This window comes from Tasmannia lanceolata, unplaced genomic scaffold, assembly GCF_043159265.1.
Source record: "Tasmannia lanceolata isolate RefF3 unplaced genomic scaffold, GAP_Taslan_0.1 ptg000006l, whole genome shotgun sequence".
Classification (NCBI taxonomy): domain Eukaryota; kingdom Viridiplantae; phylum Streptophyta; class Magnoliopsida; order Canellales; family Winteraceae; genus Tasmannia; species Tasmannia lanceolata.
The window spans coordinates 251,163-270,668 of NW_027518683.1; the positions used below are offsets into that span (position 1 = coordinate 251,163).

Below are 19,506 nucleotides of genomic sequence, written 5' to 3' on the forward strand. Positions count from 1 at the left end.
TTAAACCCATAAGAGACCGACACATATCCTGGGATAGGTAATCCAACCACCCCAAGTTTTTCTCTATAAAAAGCCTTTCAGGGCTCAGACCGAAAGGGTAATAACTTCTCAACTAACACTCTTAAAAACTCGCTCTGCACTCTTGCTCGTACTGACTTGTGTGTCGAAGGGCCTGTCCGGAGTAACGACTCCGGGTTGGTCTTCTGACCTCGTGTGCTCTTGTGCAGGACTGAGCTCGTTCACTTCGGCTCTTCGGATCCTCCAGCTCAGCTCTTACGTCACTGCCGTATCTGTTACCAATTTTAGGTCTAACACCATAAATTGTAGGTTGAAAGTCAGCGCGAACACTTGGCTCAGTTGATTACTTACGGGGCTTGTTGGCCGGCCCGGCCCACCTTTCACCATAACATAAAAGGCATGTTAGGATGAAAAGGCTGGGATACGATGTAGATGGCACACAAATAGGGTCATCCCAAGTCACTAGTCTCTGGTCCCTAGTCCCAACACACAACTGCTTGCCCAAGTAACAAATGCCCGAATATGTGGCCCAACGACTATAATCTTGTGCTGCACTTAACGTGCGCGTCTTTAAAAGGAGGTCGCGCCTGCTCGCTCCTCTCTTCTCGCTCTCTGGGGTTTGTAGAGGAAAGGAAGGGGATTTCTGTGCAGGTGGGGGTTCCTTGGAGAAAGGGAATTCCTGAGTTCTCCCTCTGTCTGTGACTGTCTAAGGGGAAGAAAAGAGAAGGTTGGGGGGGATGGCGTTGAAATTCTTGAACAAGAAGGGATGGCACACGGGGAGCCTTCGTAACATCGAGAATGTGTGGAAAGCGGAGCAGAAGCACGACGCTGAACAGAAGAAATTGGATGAGCTCCGCAAACAGATCCTCGAAGAGAGAGAGCGATCTGAATTCAGACTCCTCCAGGAGCAAGCCGGCCTCGTCCCGTACTTGCCCTTTCCTTTTTCATTTCCTTTTTTTTTTTTAGGGTTAGGGTTTCTTTTCTCTTTCTCTAATTCCTCCTATTTGTTCAATTCTTCAGCAAGCAAGAGCGTTTGGATTTTCTCTACGACTCTGGATTGGCCGTCGGCAAGGGAAGTTCCGATGGTTTCAAGGCACTCGAACCACCTCCTCCCTCAAAGGTTGAAGCTGATACCATCGCCTCTAAGGTATAACTTACTTATTCCCCTCTCGATTATTTGGAATTTTATTAATGAAATAGCAGGCATAATTCAATCAGCAGGGACCAATCGATTACAACCCCCAACCAACCAATCTCTACCCCTAATTCACACCCATCTCAACCTTGCTACAAAAAACAGCCGTTGGCTAGGCCCATAAATCACCCCAGCTTCCTTATCGACGCCCTCTTTCACTATCTTATCCCCTCGATCATTTGCCGCCCACTTCATACGGATGAACAAACAAAGGTCACTACTTTCCGAGATGATATTAGCCAATTTCCATGGGTCTAGTGATTTTTTTCCTTGCCCATGCAAGCCATTAGCGGAATCCCTCTCCATGATTAAAGGCTCTAACATAGAATTAGCATACCACTTCAAACCCTAAAGAAGGGCTCTCACTTTCGCCTCATTAGACTCACGAAATAGTCCACCAATACCGCTCGACCTGGATTCCCTTTTGAACTACCATCAAAGTTGAACTTCACCCACCCAAAAGCAGGTGGGCACCTACGAGTGGAGACTTTGTACTTTGCCCCTTTCTTATTAATGACCATCTTTCAATTCCTCAAGATATCCACTCCACCCCCATGCTATAGGATGATAATATTTTATAATTTCTACCTCTTGAAACAAGATCAGATTTCCGTTACAATGTTGCCAATTTTCTTTTTGTCTCTTTAAAGATGCGATTAGAGCCGGGTAGATTCCTTTTACCTTCTTCATGAATTTTTTCTAAAGGATTCATTTAGCCGACCCCAACTAGTTTGGGACAAAGGCTTTGTTGAGTTGAGTTGAGTTGAAAGATGCGATTTGAGGGCAAGCCTTGGCGCAACGGTAAGGTTGCTCCAATGTGACCTGGTGGTCACGGGTTCGAGTCATAGAAACAGCCTCTCTGCAAAGCAGGGGTAAGGCTGCTTACATCTAGCCCTCCCCAGACCCCGCAATGGCGGGAGCCTCGTGCAATTGGCCGCTCTCTTCAAAGATGCAATTGTCCCTTTCTTTACAAAGGTGCCAAATCAAAGCATAAGGTAAATTCCTCCAAAAAGTATGCCTCGCTTTTTCAAAAGGTCCGTTGCTCCAATGCAAGATCATTTTTAGATCATTTTTTCGATGGTTCTATGGAAAACCCAAGCCACTCCGAAACTTTTTTGTGATTGGCCACCAAATTTGATTCGAAATGAGCAGCGAAGCAAAACATGATCCAAAGACTCTTCTTCCATCTTGTATAAGATACAAGGTGGATCATCCTTCTTTTGAGTCGGTTGCAGATGTTGATTCTTTTGTTCGCCACCGGCCAAGCAAAAGCGAGGGTGAAGAGGAGGAGAGAAAGAGAATAGAAAAGGAGCCAACAGGTATTAGGTTGTCCCCACTCTGCCGTCCAGACAAGAAGGGAAACAATATTAGGTGTCAAGGAGACCAAGCAGCTGGGAAAGGCTTTGTATTTCGCCGTCCTCAAAGCTTCTCCTAAGCCTAACCACCCAAACCGCACCATTCTCTTCCCTTCTTTCCAAATAGTCCGTTTCTCCATTGGTCGCAAAATGGCATAGTTCCAGGAATGCATGGCACAACAAGGACTCACCTAACCAAAATTTTGTCTAAAAATGAGTTCCCTCTCCCCTACCTACTCTGAATCCGACTAGAGGCTCATACAAGGGCCTAGACACACAGATGGATATCCATGCACTCGCATTTTTCTTATAATCGGGGTTTTACTCTCTCAATCCTCCGACCCCGACCATACTCATTCCCTGTAATTTTGCGCCACAATGCATCATTCTCCTGCCCATGTCTCCAAAGCCATTTTCTACCAATCTCTGTAAAAATATTCTACCAATCTCAATACACGATGTGCTTTCAACCTACAAACCTTCTCCCATCTCATGAGATACTTTAACTTTTGGTTGGCCTGCCCTCCTTCTCTTGAATAAATTCGTTTGTAGTTTTCCTCTTCTCTTCGCCACCTTTGTTAGTATTTTGTATAACGACATGTAGTATACAGGCCAGTTTGACAGGGCCGTCTTGATTAAGGTGATTCTACCGATTAGGGATAGATAATGCTTCCTTTCCGTTCTTTATATCATAGGATCCCAAAGAGATAATTTAGGGATGTCACGTCCCAAAGGTAGCTCAAGTAATTGGCAGTTCCTCTTTTCGACAACCAAGGGCCAATGCATGATCCTCCACCTCTTCTATCTTGCATATTTATTCTAGCTATCAAGCTCTAAGGTGTTAATCTTCAACCCATACACCATTTCAAGCCAGCTAAAAATTCTTTTCAAATCTCTTGTGGTCCCACTCCTCTTGAAGAAATATAAGGGTATCATAACTGTAGATGTGATAGCAGTTGAAGGTTTTTGCTTGGTTCCAGGCCTCTAATAAATCCTCTTTGTTCGTCCATGCCTCTAATAAATCCTCTTTCTTTGTCCTTGGAGCCGCCATGATGAATAAATATGGAGATATAGGGCCCCCTTGTCTAATACTTCTTGAACTGCCAAAGAAGCCAGCTGGGGTGCCATTAACCAATATGGAGAAAGATGTTAACCAATATGGAGAAAGATGCGAATGGCATGCATGCCTTAGTCCAACTTCTACATTTTCCATCGAATCCCTTCCTTTCCTGAATAAAATCCACGAAGTTCCAAACTTCCAATTAAATTGTAAGATCGCTGGACATGTTGCAGGGGGCATCTGGCCTATTTATCTGGTCAGTTGCTAGACATATGGCATGGGACATCTGGCCTATTTATTTTATTTGGTTAGGACAGCTTGGTGTATTCAAGTCATTAAAGGAGCAAGGTATTATGAGAAGACGGAATAGCGGAATCGTGCGTGAGGGAAGATGGAGCAAGGTTAAAAATAAGCGAGAGCACAGAATCGATCGAGCTCTGCAAGGAAGAAATGCTGCTGATCTGGGTGATTGGAGATGTATCAGATGTGGGTTTTGTAACTTTCGGATAAGGGCCGTATGTCGCAAGACAAAGTGTGGTCGGGTTTGGATTTCAACATCCCTAAACCCGTCGCGCTTGATATTCATGCCGGTGCCTCGGATGCTGAAAGATTCGAGGCTCCAGTATCTTCCTTTTATGTGGATGGGGTGCAAATCCAACAGATTTCTGAAGGCATTCTCTATAACCTCGAGGCGATCCCTTTGATTTCCATAAGCGATGCCGACATTGGTCTGTGGGGGCGTATACGGAGCAGATGGTCCGGTGACGTTAAGGCGCTAGAAGGCTGGTTGAGCTGTAAGTGTGGTGCGAATCGCCCTCTTACGGTTAACAAGATTGTCACACTTGATGGTTCTCCCACCGATGGGCGTTAATATTCTAAATATCTGGCTGGTGTGGTTAGCGGCTACCAACTCTCCCTTTGATCTTTCAAAAAAAAAAAAAAAACTCTCCCTTTGTAGAGCTGATTCCTTGGGAATACAAATTTTCGAAAGTAGGCATGATGGATTGGTGCCGTATCACTGGAATTCCGCCGGAGGCATGGTGTGAAGAAAACTTTAGAAGATTGAGGGAGAAAATGGGTACCGTTCTTAACCTTGATGCGTCGTGCTTGGCCGGGGGAGTATATTTCTCGGCATTGATACAGATATCTATGGCGGGAGATATTGGTAAAGAGATATCGATTCAAGCATCCTTAGATGGTGCTGTTAGATGGGTCCGTGCGGGGAGCATAAATCTGGGGAAGGGAGATCGAGGAGGCGGAGACCGAAGAAGGTGAGGTTTCAGAAGATGCGGTGGAGGAAGACGATCCAGCTCATGATAGCCACTATTGCTATCGTGAGCTGGTGGTGGTGCATGATAGCTTTACTACGGAAGCCGGGCCATTCGAAATTTGAAATTCATCCTCACCAGTTGGGATTAGGTGGAGGTGTATTAGTGGTTTGGCGGACTCGTATAGCTCATCTAGAGGGGGCCACTGCAGCTATTAATAGCTTCTATGACATATTGATGGCGATATCTCCAAGGAGTGAAAGTCACATGACTTCACCGAGTTGTGATGCGTCTATTTGTTCGGATGTGGGCTTCGTCAGCCCAATTAGTCGTGGAGGGCCCTTCGGGCATGCTTTTGATAGCCCATCATGCCATGTTAGTGGCCTGAGAGGGTCTTTAAATTGTTTTGCTGCTAATAAACGTGTACAGCGAGCGTCTTTGACTTATGTGTTCTCTCCTTCGGCATCTTCACATTGTCTGCTACCAAATGCATCTGACTGTGAAAATCCGTCCCTGGAGTGGGTGATTGATGAAGCATTGCCAGAGTGGAGAATTTCTATGTGCAGGGAGTCGTGGTTGTTAAATCGTCCGGGTGCCAGTCTCACAAATTTGCTAACTTGGAGGGGACTGTTACCTCCCTCGATTTTAGCTCTCCAGATCGTGAGAGGTTTCCCACCGAAGTAGCTGTAGATGGTTGTTATGAGGGCTGTACCCCGGAAGTGGAGGTTTCTGGTAGGTCTCCGAATCTAAGAGGATTTGGGGCTGGTGGTGTGTTATACGCTTGGGATACTTGGAGGACGCCATTAGTGGAACATACAACCCTATCGTGAAATTGTCATGCTCCTGTTGTGGCATCGTATCTTTTGAAGTTTCTATCCCGTTCTGAGATTGAACCGTCCCCTGTCATTCAAGGTATACTGGTTTCATTACATTTTAGTTCAAATGGATTGCATCCTTCCTCTCCTGGATTGCAGGATTCCGGGCTAGCCATTAGGACTTTGGTGATTGATCCAATTTATTCTTCCCCCCATGCTGCAAACTCTGTTTCTGATGGTGAAGATGATGGCCCGATTGATGAGGGTTGTGGTGTAAATCAGAGGGGGGATGCTGGGGACAGGGTGGCAGCGTCGAATTCTGGTTTGGCTGATGGACAGCTGGACCTTGATTTGCATGAGATTTTTGTTAATCATTCAATTTCTACTGCTAAGATATTGGGGTTGGTATACCCGGGTTTGGATGAACATCTGTGAATCTTTTTCCGTATTGCGGAACATAGTTGCCGGAAACTCCTTGGGTGGGTGGGAAACCCGTTTCCCCTAAAACGCGTTTCTCGCGGTTGGGAAACTCTTGAGGGAAACACGTTTCGGAAACGTTTCCAAAATATGATACAAAATTGGAAAAATGTTTCTGAAACACATGGGAAACATATGGAAAACTTATGTAAATAATGTGTAAATGCGTGATAAACGTATGCAACACTTGTAGAAAACTCATATGAAACGTGTAGGAAACATGTGTGAAACTTAAGAAAATCATTTTCGAAAAAACACATCATTTCCTAAGATGTTTCTCTTACGATTTTCTATTGTTTCTCATTTCTCGTTTTCCCTGTATTTTTTTTCATGCGTTTCCCGTTTCAGTTTCACGTTTCGTTTCCCGAATTCGTTTCCCATCCTGGTAACTATGTTGCGGAAACTAGGGATTCTAACAGAAGGGATTCGACTGTGGTGATGAATATGGAATCTACCCGAAAGATCATTCGTGAATTGGCAAGGCTACAGTCGGATGTCAATTATGAGGGATCGGTGGGGAATAGTGCAAAGTTGACCGGGGGGCTTGAGGCAGGTAGAAGGAAGTCCAGGGGATTCAGGACCCGTCATTGTTCTTAATGAAGATTATATGTTGGAATGTTAATGGTGTGGGGTCACTGGAGAAAAAGGCCCAAATTAAAGAGGTGGTTAGGGTTCAGAAGCCGAATATCATTTGCTTTTAGGAAACTAAATATGATAAGATTGGTAGGATTGGTATGAAGGGGCTGGGATTTTATGAAGTTGGATGCAATTGGTGCTCGGGGGGAATTTTAGTGGCTTAGAATTCTATTATCTTGGAGATGGAGGACTACTGGATCAGAAACTATTCGGTCTCGGTGGTGTTGAAAAAATTAAGTGATGGTTCTAGATTGTCGTTTTGGGGATTTATGGCCCGGGTATTATCCTTGGTGTTTTTTTTTTGTGGGGGGGACTTTAATGAGATCAGATCTATGGAGGAAAGGGCTGGGTGTAACAGGGTATCCCAAAATATGCTAGCCTTTGTGGACTTTATGGCGAAATGGGATTTGCTGGATCTACGGCTTGCGGGTGCTCAATTTACATGGATTAGAAATGCCAGTCGGAGTAGAATTTGACCGCTTTCTCTCGAGTAATAGTTGGCTCGAGCTCTATCCGAACTCTATCAAAAAAGCTATTTCTCATACCATCTCAGATAATTGTCCTCTGCTTTTGGATCACAGACTTGAATCATGGGGTCCCTTTCCCTTTAGATTTGATATTTCTTGGCTGGAGATTTTGAAAATGGAGGAAAAGTTGGGTGGGTGGTGGGAGAAGGCTAGGGTTGAAGGGCAGGCAGATGTGGTAATTGGCTCCAAGCTTTGTCTGATTAAACAGAAATTAAAAGTTTAGAAAAAATAGAGGAATAAGGTAGAGGCTGAGCGTAAGCTGTGGCTGTTGGCTAGAATTGACGAAGTAAAATTGGTAGAGGAGGCGGGTCTGGCTTCTGATGCAGAAATTGAGGTGGGAAGGTTAAAAGAAGAACATAATAGCATCCTTCTCCGAGAGGAGATACCATGGCGCCAGAAGTCAAGAGCTAAATGGTTGGAGGCTGGTGATAAGAATACACCATACTTTCATGGGATTGCTAGTGCGAGAAGACAGAGAAATCGAATAGAGGAAACGTGGTGAGAATTGAGAATAGGGAGTTGATTGTCAATGAATTGGTGAATTTCTATGACTCACTTTTTTCGTCAGAGGGGGTGTCTCGCCCTGTCCCCGAGGATGTGAATTTTTTGTCCCTTGGTGAGGAGGAGAGCAGTAGGTTGGAGAGACCGTTCACGGAGGAAGAGATAGAAAAGGGGGTTTTTGCTTTAGGGAGAGATAGAGCACCAGGCCCTGACTGCTTCTGCCTTGCATTTTTTCAATGATGTTGGGGTTATGTAAAAGAGGATTTGATTAGATTTTTCAAAGAATTCTATGATGGGATGAAATTGGATAAAGGAACCAGAGCCACCTTCATAGCTTTGATACCCAAAATCAAAGGTTTTGGTTGAACGTTTGAAACCGTCCTACCATTCTTAATGTTCGATAGTCAAAGTACCTTTGTGAGCGATAGACAGATCATGGACTGTTCTCTAATAGCCAATGAGGTTGTGGATTTCTACCATAAAACTGGTTCCCCAAGGCGAGTTTGTAAATTGGATATGGAAAAAGCATATGATAGAGTAGAGTGGTCGTTCTTAGATTACTTGATGGACCGGATGGGATTTGGGCATATGTGGAGGATGTGGATCAATAACTGCATATCATCGTCATGGTTCTTTGTCATTATCAATGGCGTGCCAAAAGGTTTTTTTCAAGTCTTCTAGGGCGTTGCGGCAAGGAGATCCCCTATCTCCATTCCTCTTTGTTATCATGGCCATGGTTTTAAATTTCGACCGAAATCCGAAATTTCGGAGTTCGGTCGCAACCGACACCGAAATCAATGAAACCCGAAATGGTATTATTTCGGCCGAAATTTCACCCAAAAAACCTGTTTATGTTTTACCGAAATTTAGACTGAAATTACCGAAATTTGGTATTGAATAAAATAGTGTTTTTACCATTTCGCCGGATTTCGGCCGAAATTTCAAATTTTCGATTTCGGTGGGGTCCGTAACCGGTACCGAAACCGAAATTTAAAACCATGATCATGGCTGAGATTTTTAGTCGTCTCGTGGTGAATGGGAGATCGTCTAGTCTAATTGACGGTTTTAAGATTGGCCAGGATAATGCCGTAGTGTCACATCTTCAATTTGCTGATGACACGCTATTGTTTTGTCCTCCAGATGTGGTCAAAGTTCTGAATCTGAAAGCAATCCTCAGGTGATATGAAGCTATCACGGGCCAAAGATCCAACTCGTCCAAGTCGAGGGCTTTTGGTACTCATTTAGTTCTCAAAACTATCCAACTTCTCTCTGGGATTTTGGGCTACAAAATTGATTCGTTTCCAACCACATACCTCGGCCTCCCATTGGGGCAGGAAGAGCTAAGAAAGGGTGTTGGGACCATATTGTTGATAGTGTGGATAGAAGGTTGGACATCTGGAAAAGAAATTTGGTTTCTAGAGGTGGAAGAGTAACGCTCATTAAAGCAGTCTTAGCGAACATTCCAATCTACCAACTTTTCTTGTTTAAGTGTCCCATGGGTGTGGTGAAGAGAATTGAACATATTCAAAGGAGATTTCTATGGGGGGATCCGAGGACAAAAGAGGCATGGCGTTGTTGAAATGGGAGAAGGTGTGTATGCCGTTGAAAAGCGGGGGTCTTGGTATAAGAAGGGTGAAGGAGGTCAGCATCGCATTGCTGGGCAAATGGTTATGGAGATTTGGTGTTGAGGAGTTGCACCTTTGGGTTAAAGTCATTAAAGGGAAGTATGGAGCCTCTCTTGGCCAATGGGACTCTGAGGACAGATTTACATGTTCTGGTGTTTCTATCTGGAGGGACATTATGAAGGTTTGTTTGAAATTTATGGAAGGTATTCGCTTTAGTGTTTCCTCTAGGGAAAGAATTAAATTATGGTTTGATAAATGGTGTGCTGATCAACCTTTGAAAGATATTTTCCCTGGCTTGTTTTCTATGGCGGTGTCCAAGGATGCCTTTGTTTGTGATTACTCGGAGATTAGCAATAATGATGTAGTATGGAAGCCTGTCTTCAGAAGAAACTTCTTTGACCGTGAACTCACTATGGTAGCAAGGTTTTTAGAGATGCTGGAATCGAAGAAAATTATGCAACATGGGGTGGATAAGAGGGTTTGAATATTAGAATCATCTGGTGACTTTTCAGTTAAATCTTTTTACCTTTCCCTTATGGCTAGTTCGGTGTCTTCCAATGTAGCTAGAGTAGCAAGGTTTTTAGAGATGCTGGAAGCCTGGAATCGAAGTACATTATGCAACATGGGGTGGATAAGAGGGTTTGAATATGGGAATCATCTGGTGACTTTTCAGTTAAATCTTTTTACCTTTCCCTTATGGCTAGTCCGACGTCTTCCAATGGAGCTAGAGTATGGTCAATCCATACTCCGCCGATACTCCGCCGAGGGTGGGCACCTTTGGTTGGGCAGCCCTCTTGGGGCGGATACAAACTGTGGATTTCTTGCGCAAACAAAGGATGTGTATCATTGATCACTGCTCTTTGTGTATTAAGGCCGGCGAATTTGTAGACCATATCTTTATTCACTGTAAGTTGGCTCGGGCAATTTGGTGCAAGCTACTAGGTAGATTTGGCATTGAATGGGTTTTCCCTGAAAAGCTTGATGATTTATTCCGTAGTTGGGCTGCGGTTCCTTGGTTTCTTTATTCACTGTAAGTTGGCTCGGGCAATTTGGTGCAAGCTACTAGGTAGATTTGGCATTGAATGGGTTTTCCCTGAAAAGCTTGATGATTTATTCCTTAGTTGGGCTGCGGTTCCTTGGAGGAAGAAGGGCATTAGGTTGTGGAATATGGCCTTTATAGCAACTCTATGGGTTGTATGGAAGGAAAGGAATGCTTGAGTTTTTGACGGAGTTGTCAAAGGCCATCAATACCTTTATACTAAGGTAGTGGCACTGACTATAGCTTGGGTGAAAACACTTCCCTCCTTTAGATTCATCTCATCATATGATCTTTGGTGGGTATGGAAGGACATTTGCTTTAGTGGAGAAAAAAACATAAAATCTTGCCGAAGTGGGAGCCCCCACTCGAGGGATTCCTCAAGATAAACTTTGATGGATCTTGCCTCAGTAACCCTGGCCCGTCAGGGATAGGTGGGGTGTTGAGGAATGAGAAGGGCGAGGTTCTTTGGCCTTTGCTGGTCCTATTGGCATCACCGATGCCTCGGAGGCGGAGGTCTGGGCATTGCATCAAGGCATTTTGTTGGTGGATCATGAGTTGTTAGGGAACTTAATGGTGGTCGGAGACTCTTTAAATGCCATTCGTTGGATCAAGGGAGAGGCTAAGTATCATTGGAGGTTCGATAGATATTTCGATGAAATCAAAAAGCATTCAGGGTCCACTGACATTATATACGGGCATGTTCGCCGGTCCGCAAATGATGTGGCAGACCGATTGGCGAAAGAGGGGGTTGCTAAGGAGGCTCTCGCCCTCTTTGATGAGCTACCTCCTTGAATTTGGGTTTCTATTTCTTTCCTTTTTCATGTTGTTGTTTTTTTCCTTTTTTTTATGTTTTTGTTTCCACTTGTATTTGACCATCTCGCTCTTCGTCTTTCGATAGAATTGGCTGCCATTTAAAAAAGAAAAGAAAAGAAAAGAGGACAGCTTGGTGCATCCCACACCAATATCCAAAGAAGCCTGATAGAATCCATTCTCAGTTCTATTCATGGAAGGACATTCTTCCATTTACTCTTTGTATGAAATAATATTTGTATGATAATGTATCTTTAAAAATGATAAATTCACCCCCTTGTTTTCCTATCTCGTCCCCTTTTACCTGTTATGGGCTTTACAACTGCTCACCACCCGTTCACACCATATACTTCTCTCTCCTTAATACACATGCTGAAAGCTTTTTATTTGTAAATATAATGTCGCTTTACAACTGCTCACAACCGGTTCACATCATATACTTCTATATCCTTGATACAGTGCTGAGTACTTTTTATTTATAAAAATAATTTTATTCTTATATTTTTCTTATTACCGTAGCTGCTCTCTCTCTCTCTCTCTCTTTCTCTCTCTCTGTCTGCTACCGACCTCAACCGTTTTACCATGCATGTAGCTTCTATTAACAGTGTTGCTGGTCAGCCTGTATCACCATGTCCGCTGATGTTGTCCTTCTAATCCCAATCTCTCCTTAATACACATGCTGAAAGCTTTTTATTTGTAAATATAATGTCGCTTTACAACTGCTCACAACCGGTTCACATCATATACTTCTATATCCTTGATACAGTGCTGAGTACTTTTTATTTATAAAAATAATTTTATTCTTATATTTTTCTTATTACCGTAGCTGCTCTCTCTCTCTCTCTCTCTTTCTCTCTCTCTGTCTGCTACCGACCTCAACCGTTTTACCATGCATGTAGCTTCTATTAACAGTGTTGCTGGTCAGCCTGTATCACCATGTCCGCTGATGTTGTCCTTCTAATCCCAATCTCTTCTCTTGTTTCACTATGTGCTCGCCATTCACCATCCACGGGAGGGGAAAGGGACTACCCTTCCTAGCTGTGCTCTTCATTGCAGGTGAAATGGGGATTAGGGAAAAAAATTGGGGCGGACAAAGGTTGACCGGCAACCTTTTTTACGTACCATCCTGGTTACTCCCCCTCCCCCTCCACCCCTTCCCCACTCCCTCTCCTCACCACCTTATGGATCTCTTCAAACGCTCATCTTCCATTTTAGTGGTCTACAAGACCCGTCTTCTAGAACAATAAGTCTCCAGTGTGAGACACTGACCACGTAATAGATATAGTGAGAGGAGGGTGATGGTGTTGAGAAGGAAAAAAGGAGAAAAAAATTACAGAAAGAGGCATGGAGTCCATGACGAGAAGAACAAAAAAAAGTTTTTTTTTTTTTAATATGAAAATTGACAAGCAAGCATGTAAATCAAGGGCGGAGAGATAAGCCTGGTGGAGAAGAAAAAAAGGGCGGCCCAGTGCACGAGGCTACCGCCATTGCGGGGTCTAGGCAGGGCTAGATGTATGCATGTTACTGGTGGAGGAGAAATTGTTTTTAAAAAAATTACTTTTAAGAACATGCATAACTATTGAAAAAAGGAGTGTAGTTTGCTGGTTGTGATTTTCACAGCAGATAAAAAGGGGTGAAAGAGGAATCAAAGGGGGCGAATTTATCATTCCTCTTGTCATGTAACTTTACAGATGTGTCACCAGACCAACTGTGTTGGTCCTATCATGTGTGGAGCTTCATGTTTATATCTGAGACTGGAGTCATGTCCATATCTATGTAGTGGTTGCACGAATTCTACTTTGGACATTCCTACCACTTTAGAATCTTGTGGGGAACTTTGTGCCATGAAAGAGCCTACTCTGTGTGTGTGTGTGTGTGTGTGAGTGTGAGTGAGTGTGAGTGAGTGAGTGACTCACCCTTGTTTCTTTCTGCTTCTGGTAACTAAGGTCTAATTTACATAGATTCTTTTTTCCTTTTTATTGACAGCATTAAAAAAACTTCATTTAAATTGGAAGATGTACATCACAAAAGGCGCAAAAGTTCACCCTACTATCTACATTAGTTTACATACACCCTCCCTCACTAACATATGCCCATCATTTGCTTATCTTTTCTATGAATTTGAAAAGCAGTCATCCATGTATGTACTTAGATCTTAACTTTCATGGTGATATCTGCAAATTTTCACCCTCTGCAGTTACTATAGATGTATTTTTTTGTATCTCGTCTATCTGATTCCATGCTAGCTTGTATTGTCCACCTGATTCTTACACACATGGGCATGCAATTTCACTAAGACGGTAGTTCTACCATGGCCTTGTAAATTATAATTATTCATTGACTCATTTAGTAACTGTGAACTGTTTTGAGAAGCAGACATGTGCTCCTGGAGCTTTATTTGAGGATAAGCCTCAATCTGCTAATGATGCATGGAGGAAACTCCATTCGGATCCATTGCTTCTGATACGACAACAGGAGCAGGAAGCACTTTCTCGGATTAAGAACAATCCTGTCCAGATGGCCATGATTCGCAAATCTGTAAGTCCTCTTGCCCTACCTATTTATCTATTTCTTTTGCAGATGAGTATACGCGGCCATGGACACATTTTTTAGACCAGGATTTACAAACTTGATTGATTATGCTGGTAACTTGTATGTCGTGCCCTTTTGTTTTTGGTTATTTATTTATTTATTTATTTATTTATTTATTTATTATTATTACAAAAGTAGTGTCCCTTTATATAGCTAATTACTCACATTATCTCATTAGATGTTAAAGTTCAATTAGTGAAGAAGAATAATGATATGTCAGCAGTTGCCAAACTTGCACCATAACCTCTCACAATGAGAAATAGAGTCAGCACGGTGATTATTTGCTTTTATCATGTTATTTAAATATTAGCTGCTATGTAGTTATTCACATCTGCAACTGCCAGGACCTCATTCATTTGCGTACTGGTGAGAGCTTTTCCCACAAGATCTTTTACTTACTGTGCCATGATTGCTTATTAGATGATTTAGGTAATGGATTTAGGTAATGGAATAGCATATTGTTTACCTTTTTTTGCTGCAACTCTTGGTTGCAGACCGCGTCCCCCCATCCTGCCGCTTCATATAACTACGAATGGCTCAGCCTCGAGCTCAAGCCTTTTTGGCATTAAGGAACATAAGTTTTAGGCTCTAATTGCTGTGCTAACAAGACCCTTTCAAGCATATGGCCTATAATTGCATGTGTCTTTAAATTTTGGTGCCACTTTGTTTGGGAAATCGTGACTTAAGACAATCTGCCCTAGAATGGCTTATTTTAACATTCTAGTCAGAAAGGATTGCTTTGAAGTTTGAAGATGCGTGGTGGAGGGTATTCTGGAGTCGGAATTTCTTGGAGGGACTTCAAAAAATGACAACGAGTGTTTGATTCCCTTCTTAAAACCTTGAGGAGGTTCATATATCATCCTTCAAAGCCAATAGGACAGTTTGGATAAGAGATCGTCAAGGTTCTTTTGAGGTTAGGTCATTAGAAGGGTGTCTTGTTGGGGATGGGGTGTCTAGTCACCATTGGCAGAGGTATGAGGGCTTTCTATCCCTCTTGGGGTTTTAAGCATTCTGTTAGTCCATCCTTGCTAGTAAGATCAACATAGGTAACATGCTCAAGAGAAGGAAGTTCAGATTTCATCACGGAGGAATCCTTCTCTCGCCATCATTCATTGCAAGGTGTCAAAAGGGTCGTGGAATTCATTATTGCAAGGCATTACATGACTTGTTTTTTTTTTTTTTTTTTAACGAAATTTGTAGTGGATCTACCAGATTGGTGGACCATTTGTAAGCAAAGGATCAACTTTTTGGATGATACAGTCTGCATTTGTTTGGTGTATTTAACAGAGCATAACCAGAGGTATTTGAGAGAAACAATCTAAGGTTATCCTCAACAATGCCGTTACGAGCTGTCATAAGGTGGAATTCCTTTGTGTATTTCCTCATGGATTTCGCACCTTGTCGTAGGCCTAATAACCTCTGATATAGATTGGCCTGGAAGTCAGCTGGAAGGTATTTGCTTTTCATTTTTTCCCTCCTTAATCCAACTCTATCTTGGCCTTACCACGGTGAACCCTCCTGGCTTGTATTTGTTTCCACCAAACGAGGGCAAGTGCCTTTCAGTTTCATGGTCACAAATTTGACCCTTTTGTCTTCAGGGAGTTCTTTCCATTCAAATAAATATTCAACGCTCCCGAGCAATTCGAGGAATTCATCAGGGTCGAGGTGACCCTTAAAATCCCCAAATCTATCTTAATGCCAAAATCTCGTGAACGCTCCAAGGCTTTAACTAGGCTGCCCTCAAACTGTGGTCGAGGCCCATCATGGAACCGCCTTGGCTCATAAGGCTCAAACGTGTCATCGGGGTTTGAGTTACCCTCTAAGGAGTCGTCAAGATCTAACACTCGACCGCGGGCCTCACCCGTGGCAAGGGGAGTGAGTGAAAGTGGTGTTCTAGAAGGTACTGGTCGTCCTGGTAGCGCTAAACCCAAGTTCTCACTAATCCTAGCCAGGGTGGTGCTAATGTCAGCTAGCATGTCAGAATGTTGATCCAATATGGCCAGGCTCCTCTGGGCTGAGGTCGAACTGGGCCCCAATGTGGAGCATTAGCCCTATTAGCCATGGTCAAATGGATGGATGTCAGTGCAAGATACACGGGACAACTCGAATAACCCTAACGAAGACTCTCTTGACAATCGAAAGAATAATCAACTGACTTAGGCTGACTCTATGACCTAGATCCACTACTGGAAGTCCTACTGCCTAGGACACACTGAACAAAAGGGAGTGACACTCTAAACCGTAAGCGGAATTCTAATGAATGCCGAAGTGCCATAGGGTTCTGGAAGTGACGAGGAATCTGTGCTTTGGGCTCTGATACCACTTTGGTGCAAACCCAAGGGTTCACGGTTGATTCCTGGGAACCTTAAGGGCCGATGGGTAAAACTTTGCAATTAAAGCAGTTCAAACCATACTCAACTCAACTCAACAAAGCCTTTGTCCCAAACTAGTTGGGGTCGGCTAAATGAATCCTTTAGAAAAATTTCATGAAGAATGTGAAAGGAATGCCAAGTTTAGATCATGAGACTTCAATGCCAAGAAAGTAATGCAATTTTCACAGATCTTTTGTTTGCACCTCTTTCAAATTTCTTTTTTACTGCTTCAAATTTCCCTTGATCATGTCTGCCAACTACAATGTTGTCCACATAGACAGCTAGAGTGGAAATATCACTCACTAGTCTCAGTACAATCACTAGGTGGTCCACATGACTCTAATGAAAACCTTGCTCGGTAACAATGGGACTAAATTTATCATGGTTAGTGACAATAGAGATAACCACTCTAATGAAATTTAGGTTGGTAACCGGGACAACTGTTTCTGTGTACTCAATACCCAACATATGTGTGTGACCTTTAGTGACCAACCTTGACTTCAATCTTTCGACCATGCCATTGGGAAGATAATAATATAAACACATCAGCACCTAACAGCATGTTTTCTGGCATGTAATTAAGATAAGATCCCACATCTGATTCTATTGAAGCACATTCATATTATCATCCATTACTAACCAAGAATGATGCTAGGGTTTTGAATGGATAGGGATTGGATTTCAGGGTCTTAGGGCTGTAATGGAGCGAAAGATTAATGGAAAGTATTAGGGTGTCGCAAGGGGAAATTAGAGTTTCAAATGGTGTAAAGACTAAAGGTCAGCATCTTCATGGGAAAGGATTAGGGTTTAGGGTTACAAATATGACTGCATTTTGAAATAATTGTCACATGTGTGTGCATGTGTTTGATGATTATATAAAAAGCAGCATGATCATGGTATTGCCTCAACCAGTGTTAGCTGCTGTCTGTAAAGCTGTGAGTAGGGGTAGGGGTGTTGTTTCGTTGGTAGGATCCAGGGGCTGCTGTGCCTGTGTTACTGTGTATTGTATGGGGGGCGCTATGTGCTTTATGATTACACGTGGTGTGTATTGTATGGGGCTCTATGTGCTTGATGATTACACTTGGGGGGTGACGACAACTCGTCCCCTGCATTGTGTAAGGTCTTTGTAATATGATTATGCACTATCAATAAAATTGGCTGTTATGTTTCAAAAAAAAATATATGTGTGTGCATGTGTTTGTGGCTTGCAGTATCATGACCATGCTTGCATGTTCTTGATACCAAAATTCTAGCTGTCATAGTTCTGGTTGCTGAGCAGGTTAGGTTTTTTTTACAGGTAGAAGTGAAGGAGTCTAAACATGAGAGGAAAGAACATAAGAAGCAGCATCACAAGAAGTCGAAGCGTGAGGGGAAAGAAGACAAGAAGAAGAAGAAGCTTCACAAGAAGTCAATGCATGAGAAAAATTCGCCTGACATTCGGACAGATACTACTGAAGGGGGGGCCATGAGTGCAGCAGAGAAAGAAGAGCGAAAAAAGAGAAGCCATCGCCCTCCTGATTCTATCAATGGGTTGGAAAAGAACCATCATTCCGGAACTGGTGTGGGGTATGGCCCGCGCCATAAACATCGCCAGAATGCCCCAATACTTTCAGCTGAAGAGAAGGCAGCTCGGGCACGTGAGATGCAACTTGATGCCGAGCTGCATGAGGAGCAGAGGTGGAAGCGGCTCAAAAAGGCATCAGAGGCTGATGCAAGGGAGGAGGCGGCAAGTCATCATGCAAGTTCATCAAGTGGCCGAAACTTCTTAGATGCTGCTCATAAGAGCATATATGGAGCCGAGAAAGGAGGGAGCTCTACGATTGAAGAGAGTGTCCGTCGCCGTACTTACTATCTACAAGGGCGGTCGGAACACGAAGGGAATGCTTTCCGTCGACGGTGAGCGAGCATATATTGAACCGTGAAAGGAGGGAGCTCTATGATTGAAGAGAGTGTCCGTCGCTGTACTTACTATCTGCAGACACGAAGGGAATGCTTTCCGTCGACGGTGAGCTGACTCGACTTATTTTAAATATGTATTTTTATATGTAGTATAATTTAGGTGCATATTTATGTTTTTCTCCAACCAGATGCCTTTCTCAACAGCCGTCCATAGTAGATTACTTGTTTGGTAGAGGCAAACTGTGCTTGAACCACCCACGCCTTGAATAATACAATACCACTTTGTGGCATAGTGAAGTAGAATCTCATCCGAATCCAAGTCATCAACATATATGCCCATTTTCCCATTTATGGTTTATGTTGAGATCGGAAGATTGATCCGGACTCTTGTGAGTTTTTATTAACATTTGCTGCTTATATTGACAGGCCAACTTTATGTCAATGGAAATCCATGTTTGACTCTTGACTTCAATCTCTTACATGGGGCATTAAGGTGTAAAAAGCTATTCTTTTTAAAGATATGACTATTAGGGAAATTTTATTACTTACATGGGATATGCCTCCGTGTACTTGTAATTGTAGAATGGTAGAAAATGGTGTTGCTAAGAGATGATACGGAAAGATGACAGATGCAAATGAAGTGGAAGCTAGAGCTCTCTTAAGTCTTAACTGGGTTTCAGCTCTTCCAGGACTGTTTTACTGGTCCCGTCCATGATAGAAGAAAGAAGTGATTCCATCCATGTTATCTCTTGGGTTTAAGTGATGATCTCCATTATCCTCAAAATTGTTGATCCAGCTCCTTCCAAATTACCGATTACTCTGGTTCCGTTTTTCACCCACATCTTTGTTGCCTCTCTGTTCTGAATGCAAATTAAGAGAGAGCTGTTATATTATAATATTTAATAGTAAAATGTGGAGAGTGAGGCAAGCATCATCAATTCCATTCCCATTTGGATGTATACAAATTTTCTAATTGCTACTTGCCTTAGGGTATAATCCAAAGAAAGGTGGTGCTCATGCCCTGATGCCCATCTCTTGTCTCACTTCTTATTCTCTTCTGCACCTTTTCCCAATTCGCCGCTAAGGTATTTTTTAAAATATATAGAGAGGGCAGAATCTTGGCCCAACTGCCTTTCTTCCATGATTGATATTTTAACTGTAAAATAAATGTGAGTGGAAGCAAAAGTACACATTTAAGAAGCAACTTTAATCAATGACACATTTTTTCTCATAAAATACTGTAAGTGGCTATTAGCCTTTTCTACTTAAAGGAACCTTTCTACTCAATTGAATTATACTAAAGTTTAAACTGTTCAT

The 19,506-nt window shown here is 42.8% G+C and overlaps 1 protein-coding gene across 2 annotated transcripts; it reads left to right on the top strand.

The window, feature by feature from the left end:
• Positions 1 to 588: 588 nt before the first annotated feature.
• Positions 589 to 18,655, top strand: LOC143879139 (uncharacterized). 2 transcript variants are annotated; one of them, XM_077381328.1, is made up of 4 exons: positions 589 to 943; positions 1,039 to 1,165; positions 13,700 to 13,864; positions 17,588 to 18,655. In XM_077381328.1, exons 1-4 carry the CDS (start codon positions 756 to 758, stop codon positions 18,188 to 18,190), a joined length of 1,083 nt encoding a protein of 360 aa, XP_077237443.1. In that variant the 5' UTR covers positions 589 to 755; the 3' UTR covers positions 18,191 to 18,655. The 2 variants fall into 2 exon arrangements, with proteins under 2 accessions (XP_077237443.1, XP_077237444.1); XM_077381329.1 differs by having other exon boundaries at positions 593 to 943; positions 13,703 to 13,864.
• The last annotated feature ends 851 nt before the right edge of the window (positions 18,656 to 19,506 follow it).

Coding starts and splice junctions, on each gene's coding strand:
- LOC143879139 (XM_077381328.1), top strand. CDS start 756: ATGGCGTTGAAATTCTTGAACAAGAAGGGATGGCACACGGGGAGCCTT. Junction 1,166..13,699: donor CTGATACCATCGCCTCTAAG/GTATAACTTACT, acceptor TGTTTTGAGAAG/CAGACATGTGCTCCTGGAGC. Junction 13,865..17,587: donor TGGCCATGATTCGCAAATCT/GTAAGTCCTCTT, acceptor TTTTTTTTACAG/GTAGAAGTGAAGGAGTCTAA.